Source organism: Scardinius erythrophthalmus, assembly GCF_964197995.2.
Source record: "Scardinius erythrophthalmus genome assembly, chromosome: 23".
NCBI lineage: Eukaryota > Metazoa > Chordata > Actinopteri > Cypriniformes > Leuciscidae > Scardinius > Scardinius erythrophthalmus.
Genome location: NC_138243.1, coordinates 29,811,837 through 29,837,004, shown reverse-complemented (window position 1 = coordinate 29,837,004; position 25,168 = coordinate 29,811,837). Strand labels below are relative to the sequence as shown.

The 25,168-nt window shown below is 38.2% G+C and overlaps 1 protein-coding gene across 2 annotated transcripts in view; it reads left to right on the top strand.

The window, feature by feature from the left end:
* The first annotated feature begins 406 nt into the window (after positions 1-406).
* LOC308684121 (3',5'-cyclic-AMP phosphodiesterase 4D-like) overlaps positions 407-25,168 on the top strand; it is an 85,411-nt gene continuing 60,649 nt past the window's right edge. For both annotated transcript variants that reach the window (XM_081355190.1, XM_081355191.1), the window contains exon 1: positions 407-1,532. In XM_081355190.1, the coding sequence (XP_081211316.1) occupies positions 1,447-1,532 (86 nt within the window). In that variant the 5' untranslated portion in view covers positions 407-1,446. The remainder of the gene's footprint in view (positions 1,533-25,168) is intronic.

Genomic DNA, 25,168 nt, shown 5'->3' with positions numbered 1-25,168 from the left:
GATTATCAAGATCTCTTTATAGGAGAAACAAGAGATCCTTTTCCTCAGGATTTGCAGGATCAGTTCCATCGAGGAGAAACTCTAGAGATATAAAAGGTTATGATTTTTCTTTCCCATGAGGCATTTCTAATTCAAACATGGTGTTTTGTTCTCGTACCTTATAGCCTAAGCAGTGAGTTTTGTAGGACTATATTGTCTCACAGTCATTATCATTGTCATTGCTCCTGACCTTTGAGATATTATCATCCGCTTTAATTCCGTGCTGCAGAAACAGGCTCTTCCAGCTGTCAGGCGTGTGCTTTATTTAGCGCTGTGCGTCGTCGGCCGGTCAGAGTTTCCCTCGTAGGGCCCCTTGACGCTCACACACAGACAGCGAGTCACAGTCTTTCCCCAAACACACACACACACACACACCCTGTACAGCCCAGAGCCGGCGCTGCAGCAGAGCGACAGAGAGCGAGAAGAACCGGGAAACTGAGTGAGTGAGAGAGACGGAGAGAGAAAGAGAAGAGTAAAGCTAGCGTGATTGTCGAGAGGTTTAGCACACGTTCTGCTTTCACTGTTTTAATTTGCTTCTTTCGGCACCTTGTCAACGCCTGCCAAATCTGATGAGAGAGTCGGGATCAGACGGCTGAGACGGGAACACACAGGAATGCAGACAACCCTGAGGTGACACTCGGTGTGTTTTCTCCTCTCCATCTCATCCTCCACGGCTACTCCACCCATTCCTTCAGCAAACACCACTGAATTAATCACAGCTGAGAGGATCAATAGAGGTGTTTGAAAGGAGCGGAGCTCTTACTCGTTTTTTTGGGGGGGTGAACCAACATTTCCAGGGCTTACTGAGGACAACAAAGCCCAATCGGAACGAATCGGACCCGTCATCCGTCTCTCCATGGCATCTGGGCTGTTTGCACCAGGAATATCTCGGAGAAGGGACGGCATGCATCTCCGGGTTTCAATGGGGAAGCATCTCCGATGGCCAAATGAAGCATTTTCCTCAAACAGTTATTAATGTGGAGGATTCACAATGAGGATGTACCACAGTGAGTTTCAAATCCCACACAAACGGCAGCGGAAAGACCCTCGTTCTGCTCTTTGTTTGTTATTTTTGCTCTACTACTATGGAACAACCACTTAACCATCCAGACTGTGTTTCTGTGTAATATGCTTGCCGTTTTGTTGCCTTAAAATTTGATTTACGCACACTTGTCGACGTTTTTAAATGGATGGAGTGTCTTCTCAGGACTCTTCTATGGAATAGCACACAGTAAGAAGATGTAATCTCCGTTGCTCCAGGTGGATTTCTTCTTGTCTTTGAGTTGCTTGGAGCACGTTTCAGTGGAGACATGTAAGCAGGGTGTATAATGGCTATCCCAAGGCCGGCATAAGAGTTATTTATTTCTGAGAGCGAGAGGAGCCAACCCGAACCACACCTTCGCGTAAATGAAGACTGGCCGCAGTAACACAGGAAGGGAGAAAAAAATGATGCACGTCAACAATTTCCCGTTCCGAAGGCATTCCTGGATATGGTGAGTCGGGGGAAAAATGGTTTGCAGAAGGAAACTGAGCAGTTAGTGGTCAACGGTGATGTCCGGCCTAGGAAAATTGACATTCAAATATTATCCAAAATAGTTTAAGATTTTGTAATTGCATAGTTGTGCTTGGAGTCAATTGTTTTATTTGTGATTATAACACAATGAAACATGACAAATTGTGCCATTTTTGACAGGTTGTCATACAAATAAATTATGAACACATGCAAAAACAAGAGAGAGCCAACTAAATATTAATAACTTATTATGTTGAAGTCAATATGAGCTTTTTGGTTTTCTATGCTTTTTTTTTTTTGCATAGTAAAATAAAGCCTGTAGCCTCTAGTTTGCCTTTTTTTTGACAAATGATTTTGTCAGATAAATACCTTAACCTTAATACTTTAGTTATGTTCTTACATCATATTTACAGAAATCTAGAATATTCTCCTCATATTTTTATGGTTTAGTCGAACTTGTATAGGGTCATTAACCACAGATATCCCCTCTGAACATCACTTTTGGCCACTACTGTATGTGTATTTGTGTATCATGCCACTAAAAGTAGTTGGTAGGTCAAGCCTGTTTTACACATCAAAACATTGAGGTTCCACACACAGTATTTGCCTGTAGATTTGTCTTAATCTTTAACTAAATATCACTGCGTGTCAGTGTAGTAAGAGCAAAGGTGCTGATGGTAAGCCAAGTGGTTTTGTTCAAAAAAATAATGTTCATTTATGAGATTATACTGGGCTTTTTCTTGCCTTAGTTTTAAATGCCAGAAAACTAGTTAATGCTGCTGTGTACAATGGAAGGAGAGACAGCAAATTTGACTTTTCGTCTCTCAGTATATTTTTTTTCCCTCTTTTGTAAAGTGATAGAAATGCCCATTTGCTAGAATATTGTTGTAGTTTATGTTCACCTCTATAGAGGTTTACCCTAATATGATGATGTCCATTCTTGCCTATTAGAGTCTCCATAAAGGTCACTATCCGCTTGTTAAGTCGTGACGCAAGGAATACTGTCTCCGGGTCCAAACCTCTACTCATTTCCATTGAGAATAGCATCTAAACAGCCGTTTATGAGCACTGTTTATTCATAGCATTTAAAAAAGTCGCAGTGTGCACTACAGTCTCCCGGACGCCAGTATTTTAACGATTCATAAAGATGAATCTCAGATCCATCTGAGATTTGGTATAGAGATAAAGGTTATTTTTTGGTTGCGTTACAGCTCACTGTGAGTGTATATTAGCTTTTGGCACTCAGGAAATTAGGCCTTTGTTACAAAAACATCATGTGACTGTTTATTTTTGCTCTCCACGTTTGTTTTTTTCCACGATATGTGTGCAACCACAGTTTTTTTTTTTAGTGAGCGCAGGCCTCATGGGTTCACCAGCCCGTCAACACCCGAGTATGAACAGCAGGGTCTGGTGTCGTCGGCCTGATGTGGAAAACCCGAAAAACAAAACAGTGGCACTTTGGGGATAAAGTCTTGCTTCTCTCTAGGGCTCTATAATGGCATCGCTCTTGACATGCTGCTTTACGATAGTGATAAATGAGGTAACAGGAGCATTAGTGTGGCACATCAACAGGGATTCAGTCCAACGGAGGTCCGTGTGTCTAGTTTCATGTAGGAGTGTCACACGTAAGCTTCCTTAAGTCACAACTTAAACAGAGGCGTCATAAAACCAGCACTAGCACATGACAAATGACATTAAACAGACCTTCACCGTTGGTTTAGTTCATGTACCAACAATGCGTCCTAAATATTTGGAAGGAAAACAGACATGTCATTTGCATTTTTCTCTGCAATGATCAAATTACATAAGTTGCGAAAGCACCGTATGATTTCTTTCCCACCCTAAAGCTAGACAGTATTGTTCAGTGAGAACTGAAAGCATTCAACCTCTGCTTTGTGCATGTGTGTGGGTGTGTGTGTACGTTTGCTGCTTCAAACCGTCAAACTTTTACCTAGTTTTTCACTTCCACCTACATGGTAGGTGTTATTTCAGAAGAGATCAATGGTCCAGTGATCTGCCATATGCTGTTCAGCTGGTGTTTCTGCATTCAGAAACCACAGGGTTGAGTTCAGATCAGGAACCTGCTGTCTTTAAGATTGTGTTTTATAGCCTTAAGACAGATCTCTCATCTCAGTCGTCTTCCCCAAGGCAGCGCAGAACACTTCACTGTCTATTTCCATTGACTTTCCATGTGAAAACCAAACATTTTCAGATTAGCAATACATCAGTTTGCAGCTCATGCATTTGTCAGGTCAAGACATCTCAAAGCTCCCTGACGGTGAGAACAACTCAGTCTTCCTTATTTGAACTAACTTACACTCTTTACATTCACTGCTTCATTTGAATTTTATATGATTGAAATGGACTTATAATGTTGTTTTAAGCAATGAGAAGCAAACATTAACGTACGTCACAAGCAGAACACGCCAAGATAATGCAAACATACATCCCAATTGACCGTTCGCAAAACCCCGCCCTCGAACGCTCCTCGTCCAATCCTAGCTCAGCAACTGTAACTAAGGAGAAGGACCTCCGTCAAATATTGCGATTTCAGCACATGGTGAAACGATGCGCCAATGGCCACTGCAAGTCTGACACTAGGTACCCCAAAAGTTTAGAGGGTAGGGTCGTTTTTTTCGCCTTTCCAAAGCCCAAGACCCAAGCGGAAAGATGCCGACAATGGATTAAGCAGTGTGGGAGACCTCACTCACAGCTAAATGCCTCGAAGATTAATAAGCATACATATGTCAGCGTATATAAGCGTCAGTCACGCCCGTTTCACATATACTCCGTAGTCCGTTTACAGTGCGTTTTTTTTTTCGCACCCATGTTAACAGGTAACTTAAAGCTTCCCCACTGCACGCGGATGCTGCAATCGTTTCTGCACCGAGTCTATTTTTGCTGTGCTGCACGCGCTGAATTAAAGTGACAGCGCATGGTTTTTGGTCAAAACGAGCACAGACATGAAAATATAATAATCTCACCATAAATGCATTTAATAAAATAAAATGTAGTAAACTCACCATAGCCTAAATGTATTTTTGGACTTGCAGACTTGGAGGAGTTCCGTTTGCACACACACACACACACACACACACACACACGACTTGTTTAAATACATTTATATTGTTAATAAATAACAATAAATTGTTGTTGTACCAGCAATATCTTCAAGTTTTGTTTTTCACTGTATTAATCTCAAATGTCATGATTTGCCAATGCAAGAGAGTAACAGTTAGCCTGGCAACACCGGCACCTTTTTTCCCCCACTTCAAGCACTGGCCTCGATTGTTGTAATATTCCCGTCTTTGCTTATTTTAACATTTTAAACATATCCCTCCACTGCATATTGCAGCCATTTCTGCCGTGCCCTGGAGGATATGTCTGCTGCATTACTATGGAGCTCAACCCAGCCATGTGTCTGTTTCTCAATTGTTTGACGGGCGTAGTAACAATAACTAGGGGGCGTGGCTTTTGCGAACGGTCAATTACAGACACTGAACAATGACAAGCGTCATTTGCTTCTGTTTGCAAAACAGACAAGTCAGTTTGAACAAGTTTTCCTTGAATCACTAAAAGAAGCGTAAGTTGTGAGTTCAAAGTAAGAAAGTCAATAGTGAGTTTCTTCCCAATTATTATATTATATTATATTATATTGTATTATATTATATTATCAGAGTTCCCACGGGTCCTGGAAATCCTTGGAAGTTTGTGAATCTGAAAAAAAAAAAATGTCAAGGCCCTGGAAAGTTTTTGAAATTAAAACCATCGATACAGATCTTTGAAAGTGCTTGAATTTATTTTGTCCAAGAAGTTTTCTGGAAAAAAATTCCATATTATTCCCTCCGGTCCACTAATCTGTTATTTCGCCAACACTTCATGGCCTGTGTGCACTAGCTTGCTTGATTATCGCTAGTTACGCGCAATTACAGTTACGTTAAGTGTTTCCCGTGTGAGGTACTTTGTGTTGTACGTTGCCATGACGTTCACACACGCAAAACTGTAACTATGTATCTTACAAAGTAACACAAAGTAACCTTACTCTCACTTGAAGTGTGTCCGCCCACATTAAGTCCTTGAATTTGAGGGTTTTGGACCTGGAAATTCCTTGAATTTGAAGTTAACCATGTTGTGGGAACACTGATTATATTATAGTATAGTATAGTATAGTATAGTATAGTATAGTATATTGCAGGTTACATCATAATGCTGTCAAGTTGTGAGACTTTTTAAGTGAGTCGTTGAATCATTATTTTTTGATTTGTTCAAAAACACTGATTCGCTCAGGCAGAAAACAAATTATTGTCTTTGAGTGAGCATTTTAATCGTTCATTCAACTGATTCACTTTAAAACACTGATTCATTCAGCAACAAAACACGTTACCGTGTTGTTTAGAGATGCGTAACATTTCATTTTGCTGTGGTTTTGTTTGAAACTTCATTTGCTGGCGGAGCATAAATATGCAAACAACTGGAAATATTGTTTCTAATATGGAAGTTACTCAATATTAACAGTATTATTTATAATATATAACTGTTATCACAATCACACAATTAATCACGTAATTATTTTATAATTATATTTTATTTTATGCTATGCATTGTTAGATGTTAGGTTATTTTGGTCACACTTTACTTTAGGGTCCAATTCTCACTATTACCCATGACTTTTGCCTCAATAAACTCCTAATTACTGCTTATAAATAGTTAGTGAGGCAGATGTTAGGTTTAGGTATTAAGGGATGTAGATATGGTCATGCAGAATAAGGCATTACTTCATAAGTACTAATAAACAGCCAATATCCTAGTAATATGGACCCTAAACTAAAGTGTTACAGTGATTACTAGGAGGCTAGACTCCAAAATATCCTAATATTATGACATTTCATATGCAGCAAGTGCCTGAAATGAATTTGGTTTAGTGTTTTGTAGAGGGAGGAATTTTAATGGAATTCTATGGCTGAATAATGGAGAGCAGACTGAATGTCTGCGGACAATGAAAGAATTTTAAACATGTTATCACTGCTGTGTGATAAGCCCCAAAATCACATAATCCCATTATTTCTTTTGAAAACACGCACACAGCCAAATACACACATTCCATGTTTGCGTTTAACTCTTATTCAACTGGTCCCCTGTTTCTCTGTGGAGTGATTTCGTGGACGATGAAAAGCCAGTTTTTTTTTTCTCCCGAGTCCTTTTCAGGAAATATTGAGGCAGTTATATGCCATCAGATTGAATTGTGGGTGTTACGTTGTGAAGATGTTGAATTGATCTACTCAGTTGAGCTGTGAACAGTTTAGAAAGGACAGGGCTTGTCAGCGTGCTTCACCTTATTCTGTTTGGTTTCACATGATTGTGCTCGTCCGTGTGCCGCGTAAGCTCGTTTGAATGACCTTTGCATACGCTTTTGTGCCGTCACTAATTGGGAAAATCAATTACTGCAAAAAAGCAACGCAGCAAAATAATGAAGGAAGGATTAACCAGCACTGAGCTCAGAGTGTGTTTGAGAGACGCTCGGTAAAGGACTTACAGTTTATGACACCTAAGCTGTAACTTAAGTCTAGAAATATTATGCAATGCATATGCGAAGGGCCAGGGCATTGAAATTGTCCATTTGCTTAGCTTGCGTTCTTCTGTTACTGTTGCAGCGATTCTTCTGTGTTCAAATGTGACAGACTTTATTAATATGCAATGCCTTGCGTGACTTATTCTGTACATAGTGATCAAGCCTGCGTAAACTGTAAAATTCCTCTGTTCATCTGTTTAGGAATCACTCATAGAGCGACATGCCACCCATTAGTTGCATCTGCACTATTGTTGTAGCTTTATAATGGTTCGTTTCACATTGCGATATTTACTGCATGCGGTCTGCCAAAGCTCCCTGAGCGTCGTCCCTGGAGTGTGTGCCACACTAGATAACAAATAACACCAAACACACACACCAGAGACTGCTTTACACACACTCTCTATCTCTCTGTGTGCCTTTAAACGTCGTTGCATGCAGAAAACAGGGAACCTTATGAGATAAAAGTCGCTACTTCAACGGTTTGGAGGCTGGAAATTAGTTCACACCACTTAAAAAGAGCCAGAATGACTCCAGGCCTGATATCCAAGAACATTATGTTCACGAGGAATGTTGCATCATTGTAGGTTAACTGGGAATTTAAGCGCAATGGCACATCACTGCTTGGCCTCCTCTTTCTCAGCAACCCACAGTCAAACTGCAGCATCATCCTGGGCTCAGATTAAAGAGGCAGAGCGTTGTTTAAAAGACGTCTAATAGCGTCCAAACACAGTCCAGACATCTAGCCTAAAATGAGGCAAAATTTGGGCTGTCAGTGAAAATGTAATAGACGTCTAAACCATCGCCAAAGAATAGACTAGGCATCAATTAGACGAAGAAATGAAATGAAACTGAACACCTTGTAATCACTGTTGACTTCGCTTACATGATGGAATATCAAACATCTCGCAAGTTATTTCAGCAAAAACGACATGTAACCAAATTCAAGGTTATTTTGTCTAGGAGTGTGTTCCTCACAGTTATTTAATATTTCTCAAAGTACAGACGATGATTCAGCGTATAGACGGCTCGACTGGATTTCAGTGCATTACTGAGGACAGCATCAAACTGCTTATATGTGACCCTAGACCACAAAACCAGTCACATGGGCACAATTTTAATTTGAGATGTATACATCATCTGAAAGTTGAATAAATAATCTTGATGTATGGTTTGTTAGGATAGGACAATATTTGGTCGAGATACAACTATCTGAAAATCTGGAATCTGAGGGTGCAGAAAAATCGAAACATTGAGAAAATCTCCTTTAAAGTTGTTCATTTATGTTGCCGATGGTGCAGCATTCACTCACAAAAATAAATGTTTTATATATTTACGGTAGGAAATTTACAAAATATCTTCATGGAACATGATCTTTACTTAATATCCTATTGATTTTTCGCATAAAAGAAAAATCAATAATTTTGACCCATATAATGTATTGTTGGCTATTGCCACAGATATACCCGTGCGACCCGTGACTGGTTTTGTGATCCAGGGTCACATATTAGCATGGCTTTGAGGACTTTAATGTCTTTTTAAAGCAGATAACATATGGGATATCTATGTATGTTTTTCCAAAAGATTTCCCTATTACATAATGCACTTCTCAAGTGACGTTTTTCAGGTGTTAGTCGAGGATAAGACGTAGTAATCGTACGGTGGACACAATGCACTCTTCAATGCTATAAAAAGACACGAGTGTTGCTTGTGACGTCTGGAGATCTTCCCAGTCTTACACCTGAGACGGGGCATCCCTGGGACGTCCCGTATATACGCACACCCACGGCTCAGTGACATCACAAAGGTACGGTTTGATGGGATTAGCATTAGTGTTATGCACTTCCAACAGCAAAATGACTAAACCCATTACCTCAGCCAGTGCTAATACTGCAGACATGAACGCTAGCCACTCTTCATGTCCACTGCGCTGTGAATAATGTACGGATTAGAAGGAAAGACCCTTCCGAAGATTTCCGGCCAGAGCTGTTTTGAGTTTGGCGATGCAAATGAAGGTGACCGGAGGCTGGAGGAGTTCTCTGGAGAGATTAGCAGGAGCTCTGCACAGGTCAGATGCATCTACGCATCCACGGCTCCATCTTTATGGATGATTTGTTGAAAAGTCCTGTTAAAGAATGGTTCCCTTGCTTGTATTCATCCAAGTCATCTGATTTCATTTTAACAATGAAACATTAGTTTAGAGCTTTAAAAGACATTATCTGTAAAGTCATTGCATTTATTGCAATAAACATATTGCATATATACATTTAACATTTAATTTTCTCAATCAAATGCACAAAACCTTCAGACTGATTTCTTTTTTGAAGTCATTGCATTTATTCCTAGAATTCTGTTCCCATCTATCTTTTTAGTTTATTTATATATGAAACATATTGCATATATACAGTGAGGAGAAGTATTTGATACACTGCTGATTTTGCAGGTTTTCCCACTTACAAAGCATGTAGAAGTCTGTAATTTTTATCGTAGGTACTCTTCGACTGTGAGTGACGGAATCTAAAACAAAAATCCAGGGAATCGCATTGTATGATTTTTAAGTAATTGAAAAAAAAACTTAAAAAAAAGTGACATAAGTATTTGACACATCAGAAAAGCAGAACTTAATTTTTGGTACATAAACCTTTGTTTGCAATTACAGAGATCATACGTTTCCTGTAGTTCTTGACCAGGTTTGCACACACTGCAGGGATTTTGGCCCACTCCTCCATACAGACCTTCCCCAGATCCTTCAGGTTTCGGGGCTGTCGCTGGGCAATACGGACTTTCAGCTCCTCCACAGATTTTCTATTGGGTTCAGGTCTGGAGACTGGCTAGGCCACTCCAGGACCTTGAGATGCTTCTTACGGAGCCACTCCTGTGTTTCGTTGTCATGCTGGAAGACCCAGCCACGACCCATCTTCAATGCTCTTACTGAGGGAAGAAGGTTGTTGGCCAAGATCTCGCGATACATGGCCCCATCCATCCTCCCCTCAATATGGTGCAGTCGTCCTGTCTCCTTTGCAGAAAAGCATCCCCAAATAATGATGTTTCCACCTCCATGTTTCACGGTTGGGATGGTGTTCTTGGGGTTGTACTCTTCCTTCTTCTTCCTCCAAACACAGCGAGTGGAGTTTAGACCAAAAAACTCTATTTTTGTCTCATCAGACCACATGACCTTCTCCCATTCTTCCTCTGGATCATCCAGATGGTCATTGGCAAACTTCAGACGGGCCTGGACATGCGCTGGCTTGAGCAGGGGGACCTTGCGTGCGCTGCAGGATTTTAATCCATGACGGCGTAGTGTGTTACTAATGGTTTTCTTTGAGACTATGGTCCCAGCTCTCTTCAGGTCATGGACCAGGTCCTGCCGTGTAGTTCTGGGCTGATCCCTCACCTTCCTCATGATCATTGATGCCCCACGAGGTGAGATCTTGCATGGTGCCCCAGACCGAGGGAGATTGACCGTCATCTTGAACTTCTTCCATTTTCTAATAATTGCGCCAACAGTTGTTGCCTTCTCACCAAGTTGCTTGCCTATTGTCCTGTAGCCCATCCCAGCCTTGTGCAGGTCTACAATTGTATCCCTGATGTCCTTACACAGCTCTCTGGTCTTGCCATTGTGGAGAGGTTGGAGTCTGTTTGATTGAGTGTGTGGACAGGTGTCTTTTATACAGGTAACGAGTTCAAACAGGTGCAGTTAATACAGGTAATGAGTGGAGAACAGGAGGGCTTCTTAAAGAAAAACTAACAGGTCTGTGAGAGCCGGAATTCTTACTGGTTGATAAGTGATCAAATACTTATGTCATGCAATAAAATGCAAATTAATTATTTAAAAATCGGCAGTGTATCAAATACTTGTTCTCCCCACTGTATATAATGTATATATATATATATATATATATATATATATATGTATGTATATATATATATATATATATACTGTGTATATATATATATATATATATATATATACTGTATGTATATGTATATATATATATATATATATATATATATATATATACTGTATGTATGTATATATATATATATATATATATATATATATATATATATATACAGTGGGGAGAACAAGTATTTGATACACTGCCGATTTTGTATATATGAAGAGTTCAGATGCAAAAGCCTCTAAGTGCCATCTGAATGAATGATCATTTTTATCAAGCTCTGTTAAGTAATTTCACTTAAATGGCAATTCATAGGTAATTTTCATTGCCATTTAAGTGAAATTACTGAACTTAAATATACAAGCTTGATAAAAAATGATCGTTCTAGAAGAACATTTCAGATGGCACTTAGAGGCTTTTGCATCTGAACTCTTTATATATATATATATATATATATATATATATATATATATATATATATATATATGTATATATATACATATACATTTAACATTTAATTTTTTCAATCAAATGCACAAAACTTTCGGACTGATCTCCTTTTTGAAGAACTCATTAAAGGTTCATAAGAGTCATTTGCTCATGATCACATTGGGCATGCTGTATATTTTCTTTTTGCGACGCAATAGAAAGCCATGTTTGCATTGCATGGTGTTGCACTACTTTTTAGATTTTTTATTTATTTTTTATCTCATCAAATTCAGCTTGGGTAAAATATGATTTGACTGGGATTTCACTGAAGAGCTGTGCAAAAGATTCTGTCCTGTGTGAAGGAAATGACGTCAGCTCTGTTTATACTTGTGGTTCATGACTAAATCTGCAGCAGTGCATCAACTGTGAAATAAAGCAGTAAACTAAAGGACCAGCGGTGCAGTATGGGTGAACAGTTTATACTTGTGGTTCAGGGCACTTGTGGAATAGTTGAGTAACGTAAGCTGTAAAAAAAAGAAAGAAAATGAGTTAGCACCTCTATGAGTAACGACTCCGAGAGGTGATTAACTTTTTCTAATGAACAACTGTTGGATGTTAGAAGGGCACATACAGGGTGCTTGATCACCTGTAGCTTTACAGCGACTCTTTTCTCTTGATTAAACTCTGCGTCTCTTCACATTCTCACTGAGGCTTTTTTTGGCCCGTAATTGCTCATAATTCCCTTGAGATTTAAGGATCTTGTTTCTTGATTGCTATAGAGGACGTACATGCACAAGCTTTCAGGCCCTCGGGGAACTTTGCGATAGTTTCCAGCTGGGAATGTTGTTTTAAGAAACATGTTTCCAGATGTAAACAAATCACAGGAAATGTTGGTGGTAGTAGGGGAGTCTCGTGGAGGTGTAATTGGTAATGGATTTTTGTTTACAGCACCAATAACATATGTATGAATTGATGTGCATACCGTGAATGAGCGGCATATGCATTTATGTAAATGTGATCAGCAGGTGTTTTGCGCATGACTGCGTGTGTTAGAAACGTGTTTACTGCACTGTTATCTGTGACGCAGCTGAGGGTATTTAAGGGGATGAGGTGGATTAACCTTCTTTTGTTCTCGTTTAGTCCTCCATCCAGGCACAGGCGTTCTTCTCTCCAGAACATGTCCTCTCATTTGGACTTCAAAGAATGTTTTTCTTTTAAATACCCTCCGTCTATCTTTGTTTCAAGTTTCACATTATTTATTTTGTCCCCGAAATAGCTGGTGCCTGACGTTAAGCTGAGTTTCTCATTGTCTGTATATGGAAATGCTTTCAGCTAATGGTAATGCCAACCAGCAAAAGTTTATAAAGGAGAACTATTCTGCTTTTTTCATCTTTCTTTAGTGTGTAATGTTGCTGTTTGAGCATGAAAAATATCTGGTTATTCTCTATATCAGTGTCAGTGTTTCTGAACTCCCTGTAACGCCTCCATTGTAGTCTTGAGTTTCTTCCGGGAACGAACACGTCACAATATTCCTCATTTAAATAATAAATGCACAGAATAAAGGGGCGGGGCCTGGTTGAGTTAGCTAGTAGTGTGTTAAACTGGTGGTTTTGGAAAGGGGCGGGACATTTCCCAAACACACTCGAAAGCGCTCGACCAATCACAACACACTGCTCCAGCCGACCAATCAGAGCACAGTGTGCTTTTCAGAAGGAGGGGCTTCATAGAGACAGGAACTAAATAGAGCGTTACTGACAGACTGGGAAGAGAGGAGCTGCAACAATGGAGAATATGGGGAAAATAATGTGTAAAATAATAAACCTATTCTAGTAGACCCCCCCCCCCATAAAAAAAATCAAGAGCATATAGGTCCCCCTTAAACGAAACAGGGTTATTAATAACCCGCTCAGATCGCTGTCGAAAAAGGCCCGTGACGCTAAATTGTACCTGACAGAAATGTGCCGCATGGGACCTTCAGTGAGCAAATCTGAGCTGTGCCAAACGGCGCTGAGAGATTCGCCTGCACACCGGGAGCCGAAGCTCGGTCTCCTGTGGAGAGGATCATTAAAGCAGAGAGACGAGGAGACTGAAGCTGGCAGATCTCTCATCACAGGTGATCGGACACATGGCACTCACCAATTAAACCTGCCGTCAGAAAGAGACGCGTCCCTCTTATTACAGGACGCTTCCCAGACGAGTGGCGTCTGGCTTCACCGCAGAGCATCTTGGGTAAATGGAAAGACAAAACGACAGTCTTTGAAGGCAAATAAGGCTTTGCAGACATCAGAAAATGAAGGAGTGAAATAAAGCCTGCTGCATCATATTTCATACGGCTTTTAAATGATCAATATGATCAAAACTTTGCTGAAAAACCTGCTGCACTCAATCTACTTCATGCCTTCTGTCCTCTGATTAATAGTTTAGACTTTTTTTTATCAAGTAAAAAGCATTTTAGTATAATTGTACAAACTTCACTGTCAGCTTGTGCTTCACATGTCTTTTTGCTGTGAAATCTGCACTGATTTTTATCAAGTAAACATAAGAATAACTTTATTACTAATATTAATATTACTAATATTTCCAGATGAACACTTACTGGACTGAAGCAACTTGATTATGCAGACATCATTATATAGAAATATCATTCAAATGTGAGTCTCAAATATGTATTATATCATATTTAATATCTCTCAATCATCACTTTGTTTTGCATTGCTTAATATATTTTAAAACTACAGTCTACAATTTAAAAATCATCTTACTAAGACATTATTAGCAGATATAGAGTGACTACATACAGGCATTATATTGATTCACATTGCAAGCTATCATTACTTCATCTTAGTTTTGGGCCGTATAAATATCATATTTTTGCTCAGTTTGGGCCTCCGATAAAAATTGAGCTGTTTTTTCCTCCTCAAATATGAGCTCATTAATGTCATGATGTATCAAATACAGTACTCAACCAAACAATGTGCACTTTTTTCTTTAGATAAAAAAAAAAAAATGTTGCCTAAAGGTTTAATAAAATGTTCAATTTAAACAAATCTCTGTCAGGCTTTACAAGGTTAAAACTCTTCAGATGTGACGTCAGAACTCTGTTGCTAATTATAGCTCAGATATTCAAACTGGTTTTTCAGCATTCATAGACACATTCGTCAAGCTGATCCTGCCTCGACTGAGAATCTGATAAAGCAAAGACTCTAAACTAGGGGTGTAATGATACCCTCATGTCACGATTCAAAACACATCACGATACTGAACTCACAATACCATATTATTGTGATACTCCAAGATATATGTTAAAAGGTTATCAAAATATGAACTGAAAACTTGTATTTTTTCCTCACACAGACATTTTTTTTCCCAGTTAACTATACATAATACATATTGATACTTTGCATGTGACGTCAGTTGTACTGGCTGGCGGGCAAGAACGTCATTCTCTAGCAACGAAAACCAGTAAACTAATCAAGGATCTTGCCAGGACGTTGCCAGTTTTAATATACAAAAGTTGGTGTTTTGAGGTGTACACGACATGCCAGATAGTTGTTGTGCGATTGGATGCACTAACCGCGTTTGTTGCCCGCCAGATATCACGTGACTGCAAAGTATCAATTGTCACTCTACACGAAACATATTGTTCCATTTTTGTATTGCGATATATTGTTACACCCTTATCCTAAACACATGTGGCACCGTATGAGAACGAGTGTGTGTTCTGGCGCATTGTTGTCGCGTTGCTCTTTTGAGGAACATAAATAGATTCGCCATTGACCAACTGAAACCTGGTCTAAAGTCAATGGCGCAATATATATTTTTTTGTTATTTAATGAGCGCGTTAGTAATGTGCGCCTATAGGCGGGTCCACAACGCACTGGGACGCACGCACAGCAGCACACAAACATGCCAAATATTAAAATTAAAAGGATTACAATGTAAAAGATGATTATTGTGTACATAAAGATATGGTGGAATCCGGCTTGTCCCGTAGATGGTCTGCATTCGCACTTTTACCTCGCGCACGAGCAGATCCGTATGCGCTCTGGAGACGCGTTCGGTCTTTCCACTATCAAATTCCGTCATGTAAATAGCGAATCTGCCATGGCGTGAGCGCAACTGGCATTTAAAGGGAATGGGAGATGAGACTCTGATTGGTTTAACGCACGTAAAGCCCAAAACACACCCATTACTCATTAAGAGAATAGGGACAACCCTTTTAGACCATGCGCCGGGAGCGCCGACCATTTTCCCTGTCGTTAAACTAGCAAAAGTGGATTCAGAAGCGCCGAAGTGAACTTGCGCCGTGCACTTAGATCGTTAAAAATAAGGCCCTAAAGGTATTTATTTTATTAGACTACTGTATATACAGTAGCACTTGCTTTTGCCTAGTTTATACTATCATTTTAAAACAGTTTTGAGCTTCTGCCTCCAACACAACAAGACAGCCAAGAAAATATCATGATGGCTGAGGAAAATGAAAGGCTGACTCGTTTATTAAGTTGAAAGCATGTATCATGTAACTTGTGATCGTTGTCTTGTGTTACAGTATCTGCTGGTGGCCGTAACTGTACCTGTTTGGCCAAACCACCGTTTGGCCTCTGTACACATGTAAATGAAGACGCTATCTTTCTCATTAGGCGGTTGGGTCTGTAAGGGTTAGATGGGATTGAGCTGAAACAAAGGCTAGTTAACTTGATCTAAGCAAAACATTCCAACAGTGCTTCCCAAACACTCCGGGGTCAACAGTCCCGAGGCTTTCGCTGCTTCCACAGGACACGCTGATCTTTCAATATGTCCAGTTCCCAAAGACTTCGCTTCTGTTGATACATCTGGATTTACTTTAGTTTCGTGTCTTCTGTTTTCATCAGAGCCTGAGGCTTGAGCATCAGCAGGGTTTTCATAACAAACCAGCCTGTGTGTGTAGTGCAGAACAACACGACAGTCATCAGTCAACCTGCGTGTGTGTTGTTCTGCAGTGTCAGCCGCTCGTAAATCACGGTTTCACCATCAACCGGACAAACATGTTTAAGTGAGCCGTTGTTCACCGGCTTGGGTTAGCAGACGACACTCCTCAGTTCACTGAGAGTCTTTCATCACTCTGGAAGATTTAGTGTTGATGTAACCTCACACTGACATCTATCTATCTATCTATCTATCTATCTATCTATCTATCTATCTATCTATCTATCTATCTATCTATCTATCTATCTATCTATCTATCTATCTATCTATCTATCTATCTATCTATCTATCTATCGGTCTGTCGGTCTGTCTGTCTGTCTGTCTGTCTGTCTGTCTATCTATCTATCTATCTATCTATCTATCTATCTACTGTATCTATCTATCTATCTATCTATCTATCTATCTATCTATCTATCTATCTATCTATCGGTCTGTCGGTCTGTCTGTCTGTCTGTCTGTCTGTCTGTCTGTCTATCTATCTATCTATCTATCTATCTATCTATCTACTCTATCTATCTATCTATCTATCTATCTATCTATCTATCTATCTATCTATCTATCTATCTGCCTATCTATCTATCTATCTATCTATCTATCTATCTATCTATCTATCTATCTATCTATCTATCTATCGTCTATCTATCTATCTATCTATCTATCTATCTATCTATCTATCTATCTATCTATCTATCTATCGTCTATCTATCTATCTATCTATCTATCTATCGTCTATATATCTATCTATCTATCTGTCTATCTATCTATCTATCTATCTATCTATCTATCTATCTATCTGCCTATCTATCGTCTATCTATCTATCTATTTATCTATCTATCTGTCTATCTATCTGTCTATCTATCTATCTATCGTCTATCTATCTATCTATCTATCTATCTATCTATCTATCTATCTATCTATCTATCTATCGTCTATCTATCTATTTATCTATCTATCTGTCTATCTATTTATCTATCTTTCTGTCTATCTATCTGTCTATCTATCTATCTATCTATCTATCTATCTATATCTGTCTATCTATATCTGTCTATCGTCTATCTATCTGTCTGTCTATCTGTCTGTCTATCTACGTATCTATCTATCTATCTATCTATCTATCTATCTATCTATCTATCTATCTATCTACTGAATCTATAGCAGTGGTACTCTTTTCGTCGCACCCTCCAGTTTACACCCTAAAAAAATCTGCCATAATTAAAAACACCTGCAATAGTTTCTTTGTAATGTCATTATTTCATATACTGTAACAGTAAGAGAGAAAACAAAAACATTTAAATATTTCAGTGATGCTTTGGATGAACGATACATAAATGATACCTTTCACCAGAACACACTCCGCAGGGGAGAGGCGCATTCACAATATTAGAAAAACTAATATTTTTAGTTTGTCTATCCATCCGTCTGTCTGTCATTCTTTTGTTCTTTAACCTTTTTTCAAAACTTTCAATGCCCATGTCAGCAAACATTCAAAGTTTGTCTTGACAAATTTTTTTTTCTAACATCTGTCATATGAATTGCTTTGAACATCAATTTATTTTTATTCTACTTCCTTATTTTGATATGCAAATTGCAATTCTGCATCTTGTTTGTTGCCTCAGTTCGAATTCATGAAAAACTTGTGTAAAATTCAGAATAAATCCGTCTTTCATCCAAAAATGTCCATAAATACCAGGTGGAAACAACAGCCTAAAATGTAGTCCATTCTTGTTTTCATTTCATATTGTTCCCATGTTTATATTTTCTAAGCTCCAGTCATCTCAGATGTGAAAGACACAGGTGGAGGAGTGGATCTGTGTAAAGCCTGGGCTAAATGAGAGGTGGCAGGAGATGTGATTGTGTGTCTCTTGAGTTTCCACTGTAGACACTGAATTACACCAATCAAATAGAGTCTTGCTCCTCCAGCCCTCGTCTGGTTTACCTCCTTATATTTGTCCAGAAATGCTCTGTCGTCTCCAGGTCAGCGTGTGTCTCATAGGCCATCTCCAGTTCCAGCTGATTCATCCGATTAATGCACTTTTCTGAAACAAGATCTGTGTTATTTTTGTTGTTACCTCGTCCAAGCATTTATTTCCATCTGCATCACGTGGACTACAAGTAAAAATCATTGTACGTCTAATTTGCTGGCATAAAGTTAAAGGTGCAGTGTGTAATATTTAGGAGGATCTGTTGACAGAAATGCAATATCATATACACATCTATGTTTTCAGTGGCGTATAAAGACCTTACTTAATAAACCGTTATGTTTTTATTAGCTTAGAATGAGCATTTCTCTCTACACACACCGCGGGTTGCCTTACATCGACATGTTTCTACGGTGGCCCTAAACGGACAAACGCGTTTCGTCACTATGTTGTTCTTCGTGTAAAGAAGCTTCAGCTAAAGTCAGCGAATAAAACACTGACACAACGATGAACAATTAACAATAATATTCGCAATAACATATTTTTTTACTGAATAATAAAGTAAACCTATTTTCTTAATTTATCTTTGCAAAGAAACCTCATTGCTTAACTGGCTCCTCTCTGCTGTCTCAGGCGACGACATCACTTCCTGTCGGCCACCGTAACTTCTGTTGGGTGCAATTCGCAACCTCACCACTAGATGCTGCTAAAAATTACACACTGCACCTTTAAGTTGTCAAACATACCTCACTTAATGATTAGCATTGCACACTTCAAAATCACATAATTGGGTAGAAAAAGAGATGACAAAATCAAGGGATGCACATAACTACATCCCAGCTAGCAAACGTATGTTTATAAGAACGTTTTGCTAGTGCTCCCATTTCCTATTAATTTATATAAAAAAAAGTTATTTCTGAATCTTCTCTGAAAGTAGATCTAAAAAAAAAGGTTTCATGATAAAAAAAATTTTTTTTAGCTAATGCTTTGAGAACATTATTAAAGACCAGATACATTTGAGCAAACATTCTATTAACCCATTAGTCATCTATTAATGTCTAACATAACCTATCTAACATATCTATTAATGATACAGGAAGAAACTTTTTTTCATAACTTTGAGAGAGAACGTTCCCTGTCACTTTAAAGGGGATTTTGCAGATGCAACATCACTAAAAGGGTTTAGCGTGCTGAAAGTCTAACACACTAAAGCACACAGTGCATTAAAATCCTTCTCTAATAATTGCAAAGCTCATCCCTTTTAAAGCCCACCACTAATCATTGTCAAGCTAGTCGGTCATCTTGACCCATTCCCGAGCCTGTGCGACCTGAGTGATCTCATACTAGTGCAGTTATCAATCCTGCTTATGTTCAGAGTTTGGCAAACATCATTAAATAGATTTGTTTAGTGGAGATCAGATGTGAGAGTGTCGCCCTCTAGTGGTGTTTAAAGGGAACACAGCGTGCTTTACTAACACCACGCACCCTAAACCGTGTTCACTCTGCAGGATTAGACACTTCATTAGAATGTTTTGCATCTAATCACAGGAGAATTTCTCTTTGTGTGGGATGTGGGCTGTGATTGGCTCAGCCAGCCAGCAGGGCGGGCCAATCACACCATGATATTCATCAATTAGCATGCGGCAGCTATTTAGTTAGCTTGTTTGCATGAGGCGCACATCAACAGCACTGCACCTGTAGAGGGTTTTGTCTGCCCCTCGGGACTATGGTTACAGTGCTGATGAAAAATGCAGAGTTTAGACTTGCTGTTTACACAGTGATATATTGCCACGCCGCCTGATCTGCATAACGCTGACCTTTGTCTGTGCATGTGCAGGCGAACCCTGCTGGAGGACCAGCTCAGATACTGCACCACTACACTGGGACGCACACATCTTATTTTATTTTATTTTATTTTATTTTATTTTATTTTATTTTATTTTATTTTATTTTATTTTAAATATAACAATTTATTTAATTTTTATTTAAATTGTGTTGAATTTAATCTGTTTATTAATAGTTATTTATGCATTTATTAATTTAGCAGATACTTTTATCTAATGCATACATTTTTACCAAATATTATTGTTATTATTTAACAGGTTTTTTCATATTTTCAAATTATTATTATTATTTTTGTATAATTTTTCATATTTTATTTGTTAAACTTAATTTGATTCATGTTTAATATTTTTAATTAAATTGTGTTAAATTTACTTTAATTGATCTGTTTATTAATAGTAATTTATACATTTATTAATTTAGAAGATGCTTTTATCTAAAACATACATTTTGACCAAATATTATTGTTATTATTTAACAGTTTTTTTTCATATTTTATTTGATAAACTTAATTTGATTCATGTTTAATATTTTTAAGTAAATTGTGTACATTTAATTTGTTTATTAATAGTTATTTATTAATTTATTAATTTAGCAGATGCTTTTATCTAAAACATACATTTTGACCAAATATTATTGTTATTATTAAACAATTTTTTTTTCATAGTTTATTTGTTAAACTTAATTTGATTCATGTTTAATATTTTTAATTAAATTGTGTTAAATTTAATTTGTTTATTAATAGTTATTTATACATTTATTAATTTAGCAGATGCTTTTATCTAATGCATACATTTTGACCAAATATTATTATTATTATTAATAAACAGTTTTTTTTCATATTTTATTTGTTAAACTTAATTTAATACATGTTTAATATTTTTGTATTAAATTGTGTTAAATTTAATTTAATTGATCTGTTTATTAATAGTTGTTTATACATTTATTAATTTAGCAGATGCTTTTACCTAAAACATACATTTTGACCAAATATTATTGTTATTATTTAACAGTTTTTTTTTCATATTTTATTTGTTAAACTTCATTTGATTCATGTTTAATAATAATTACATTTATTATTTTGACAGATGCTTTTAAACAAAGCATACAGTTGCAACAGCTATTATTATTATTATTATTAATAATAATAATAATTTTAAATTATTCTAAATATTGTTTAATTGCACTTTAAATACGTGTTTAAATCCCCATAAATATAATACAATTTTAATCCTGAATTCATATTTAGTGCTGCTGTATATTCAGCGGTCATATTTTCTGCCCGGTTACCTGCCCAGGGACGACCCAATAGCAGCGCGCCGCTAAACGAATCATCAGTTTCAACCTCAGAATCCTTTCAGAGCAGATGGGATCAATGAAGCCAGATCTTCTTCCCTGAATTAGTCATAGTTTTCTGTTTTGTAGAGAAATGAATAGTCAGAGGAAGAGGCTTTATGATTCCCACAAACATCTGCTGCTCTGCTGTTTTCATCACCAGCGCTGAACACACACTCATAAATCAACACAATCAATTCACCTGTCCACTTACACTCACGCTTCACTCAGCGTGTGTTGAACACGTATAGTGACTTCAGGAGGAGGACGGCAGTTTTACACAAGCTGCGTACAGTAGAGTTATGAACAGTGTTTCATAACCGTATATTCATATGCTAGTGTCTAGAAAGCAGACTGACCAATAAACACTATAGTATTTAATATTTGCTCCATCTCTCTCTCTCTCTCTCTCTCTCTCTCTCTCTCTCTGTATATATATAATATATATATATACAGCACCCTAAGAATTTTTTTTTTTTTTTTTTTTTAAGAAAGTAACTTTTATTCAGTAAGTATGCATTAAAAAAAGTGAAAGTAAAGACATTTGTAATGTTAAAAAAATTATATTTCAAATCGATGCTGCTCTGGTTAACTTTTATTTCATCAAAGTATCCTGAAAAAATGTATGATATTGATAATAATAATCAGAAATGTTTCTATTTGACTGGTTTCCCCATAGCAGACTGGTAGGAGTGGCCTTGGACGGCAACAGGCCCAGTGCATTATGGGTGTTTTCTAGTTTTCTCTAGTCAGATAGAATCGATTTTTTTCCTCTCTACTATAGACGTTATGTAGCTCCGCCCCTTTCCAGCGCAGCACTGGTTGTCTTTTGTCTTCCGCTTTGTATTTCCACAGCAATCTCACATATTTATGAATGATAAAATCTTGTTTTCAAATCAACCCCGGATGACTTCCGCTTCAAACATTACAACGCTCATGATAACCTTCGTTAACTCTATAGCATAAATCCACTTCACCAGCTAATTACTCTTGGACAGCGATGTCATAGAAAGCTACCACAAAAACGCAAGTTCACAGACAATATTATAAAGATGGATGAGTGCTTGTTTCTCCGGCACATAAGGTCTATATGCAGCACATATGCCAGCTGTGAAATATTCGTTTTTTAATATTTTTATTTAGATTTAAGTGCTGCATGAAACTGCTATATATAATGTTGAATAAAATGTAGGCTATAATAATGCAATGGGGGAATATTTGTGGGTCCTGATATAATGCCAAATGATGATGTTACCAGTAAAAAGTGGCCCTACATTATTTTAAATATATCTAGTCAGTGAAAGAGTGCAAGCATATTCGTCTAAAATAATTCTGTATTTTCATCTTCAGAATCATGAATGTTGTTATTCTCAGGGTTCGTACGGGTGCTTGAAATCCTTGAAAATGCTTGAATTTTGATGTGTTTTCAAGGTTTGAAAAGTGCTTAAATTTTGGATAAAATGCTTGAAAATGTAACTGTATTTCTTTCACAACAAATACCAATCTGACTGAATAGTTCGTTCATTAAATGGAGAAATAAAATGTAGCCCTTCAGATACAGAGCGATTAGCGCTACGCTGGCCAGAGCAAAAGTAGGCGGAGTTTTCATTTTGATTTCCAATCAGATTTTGTTCAAACCTTGTCTGTCAGGTAGAGTAAGGGAGCGAGGGCTCAATTGCGAGAAAAAGGTCTTTTATTCAATATATCACAAAATAAAACAAAACACAAACAAAAACTACCCCAAGGGGGAAAACAAGACAGACTTGGACTTGGACTTGGACTTGGACTTGGACTTGGACTTGGACTTGGACTTGGACTTGGACTTGGACTTGGACTTGGACTTGACTGAAGCACACAGCAGGGAAACACACAGTGTACGACGACGAACCAGCACAGAACTGCAAACACAAGGAGAATAAATAGGGAGAGCAAACAAAGCAGGTAACGAGGGAGGACAGGTGGGGAAAATGAATCAATAATCAGGTAACAAGGTGGGCGGGGTTAGACAATCGACAGGAGAGCACATGGCACAAGGAAACACATGACAAGCCATGTGCTCACAACAAACAGGACTAGAACACAAAACGAGACATGAACACGCAGCTAGTGAAAACTCATAAGCCACGTGTTCACACAAAACATAACATGAAAGCACACAGCCAGTGAAAAACTAGCTGTGTGCTACACAGCACAAGACAAGAAAAAACACGCAGACAGAAGAGCGCGCGGCTCGAGCGAACTCGAAACCGTGCGCGCTCACGTGACAAGACAGAGCGCACGAGAACGAGCGAAAGCTCATTCCGTGTGCTCACAAAAGAAAACAAACACGCGGAGCATTGATGTCCGAATCCCGACACAGAACCGAAACCTAACTAGACAGACATGTCGGGATCCAAACACCATGCCCCGCACATATAACAAGGCACATAGACAAGTGAGTGCACGGCCCGAGCGCGCTCGGAACCGCACACTCACACAGAGACGAGACAAAACAGGGAGTGTCAGAGCTCTGTCACAAAACCAAGAAATTAACTAGACCGAAGTGACAGAACCCTGACACTTGTCTATATCAAAAAACGTAAAAGGCCTGTAAAATATTTCTGTTCAAATCCTATGTCTTCATTTTCTCAGCCCTTGAAATGACTTATTTAAATTAATATAATGAAAAGTATTATTCATAGGCGTTATCTACTTAGACAGTGATACATTTTGAAAAATAAAACTTGTGATTGGCTTAATTATCGGATCCTTCTGCTATTACGAAACACAATTTTGGCTGTTTATAGCATTTATCTCTTTTAATGTGATAAGAACACTAAATAATAATTTTGAGTATTTATTGGTATGTCATTTAGCTTAAGCTTTAAAATGGACCTTGAAAGTGCTTGAATTTGACCTTGGAAAAGGTGTACAAACCCTGTATTCTGGTGTCTCTATTGTCCTGTGCTTTGGGTTTCCTCAACCTATTCATTTACACACACAATGTAATATCAGATTTAGCATTTTAATCAACAGTGCATTTTTTGTCAACCATTTATCATATGTTTTGGAGTATCGCATTAATATCGTGTCGTGACATGTATCGAATCGTGACATGAGGGAATCGTTACACCCCTACAATTAAGCTTTTTTTTTTTTTTTTTGCACATCTCCTGCTGGATGAATTAGCCTTAAAATGTCCAATCTACATAGATAATCTCAAAATGACCAAATATGATCCAGTTCACAGTCCGGGTCCATATATTGGTCTGTCACTACGCAACAGCGCCACAGTTACCGGTATGTGTGCGGTTTCCAAGAACCAGTCAATAAACATCTAGTCTCATAAGTTTGATCAGATGTTGGCAGCTCCAGTGGTAAACTGGCAGGTCTCTGGACGTCGGGTTGAATGTTCGGCTAGAGGTTCAGCGAGGTGTCTGAATATGACTATGAATGCTCAGTGTCACATTGCCTCGCGCTGTGTTCATAAAGAGAGGACGTGGAAAGAGATGAGCTGATGTTAAAGATGAGTTTACCCGCTCGCACCGACCTCCACTCGCTCTGCATGTCCTCCAGCGGCTCGCCGTTCGCCACCAACAAACCCATCGACATCAAAGCCCGGAGACGATGGTAACGTTTGCCGTTTTTAACCTGTTTGTGTTGTTTTATCTAGACGAA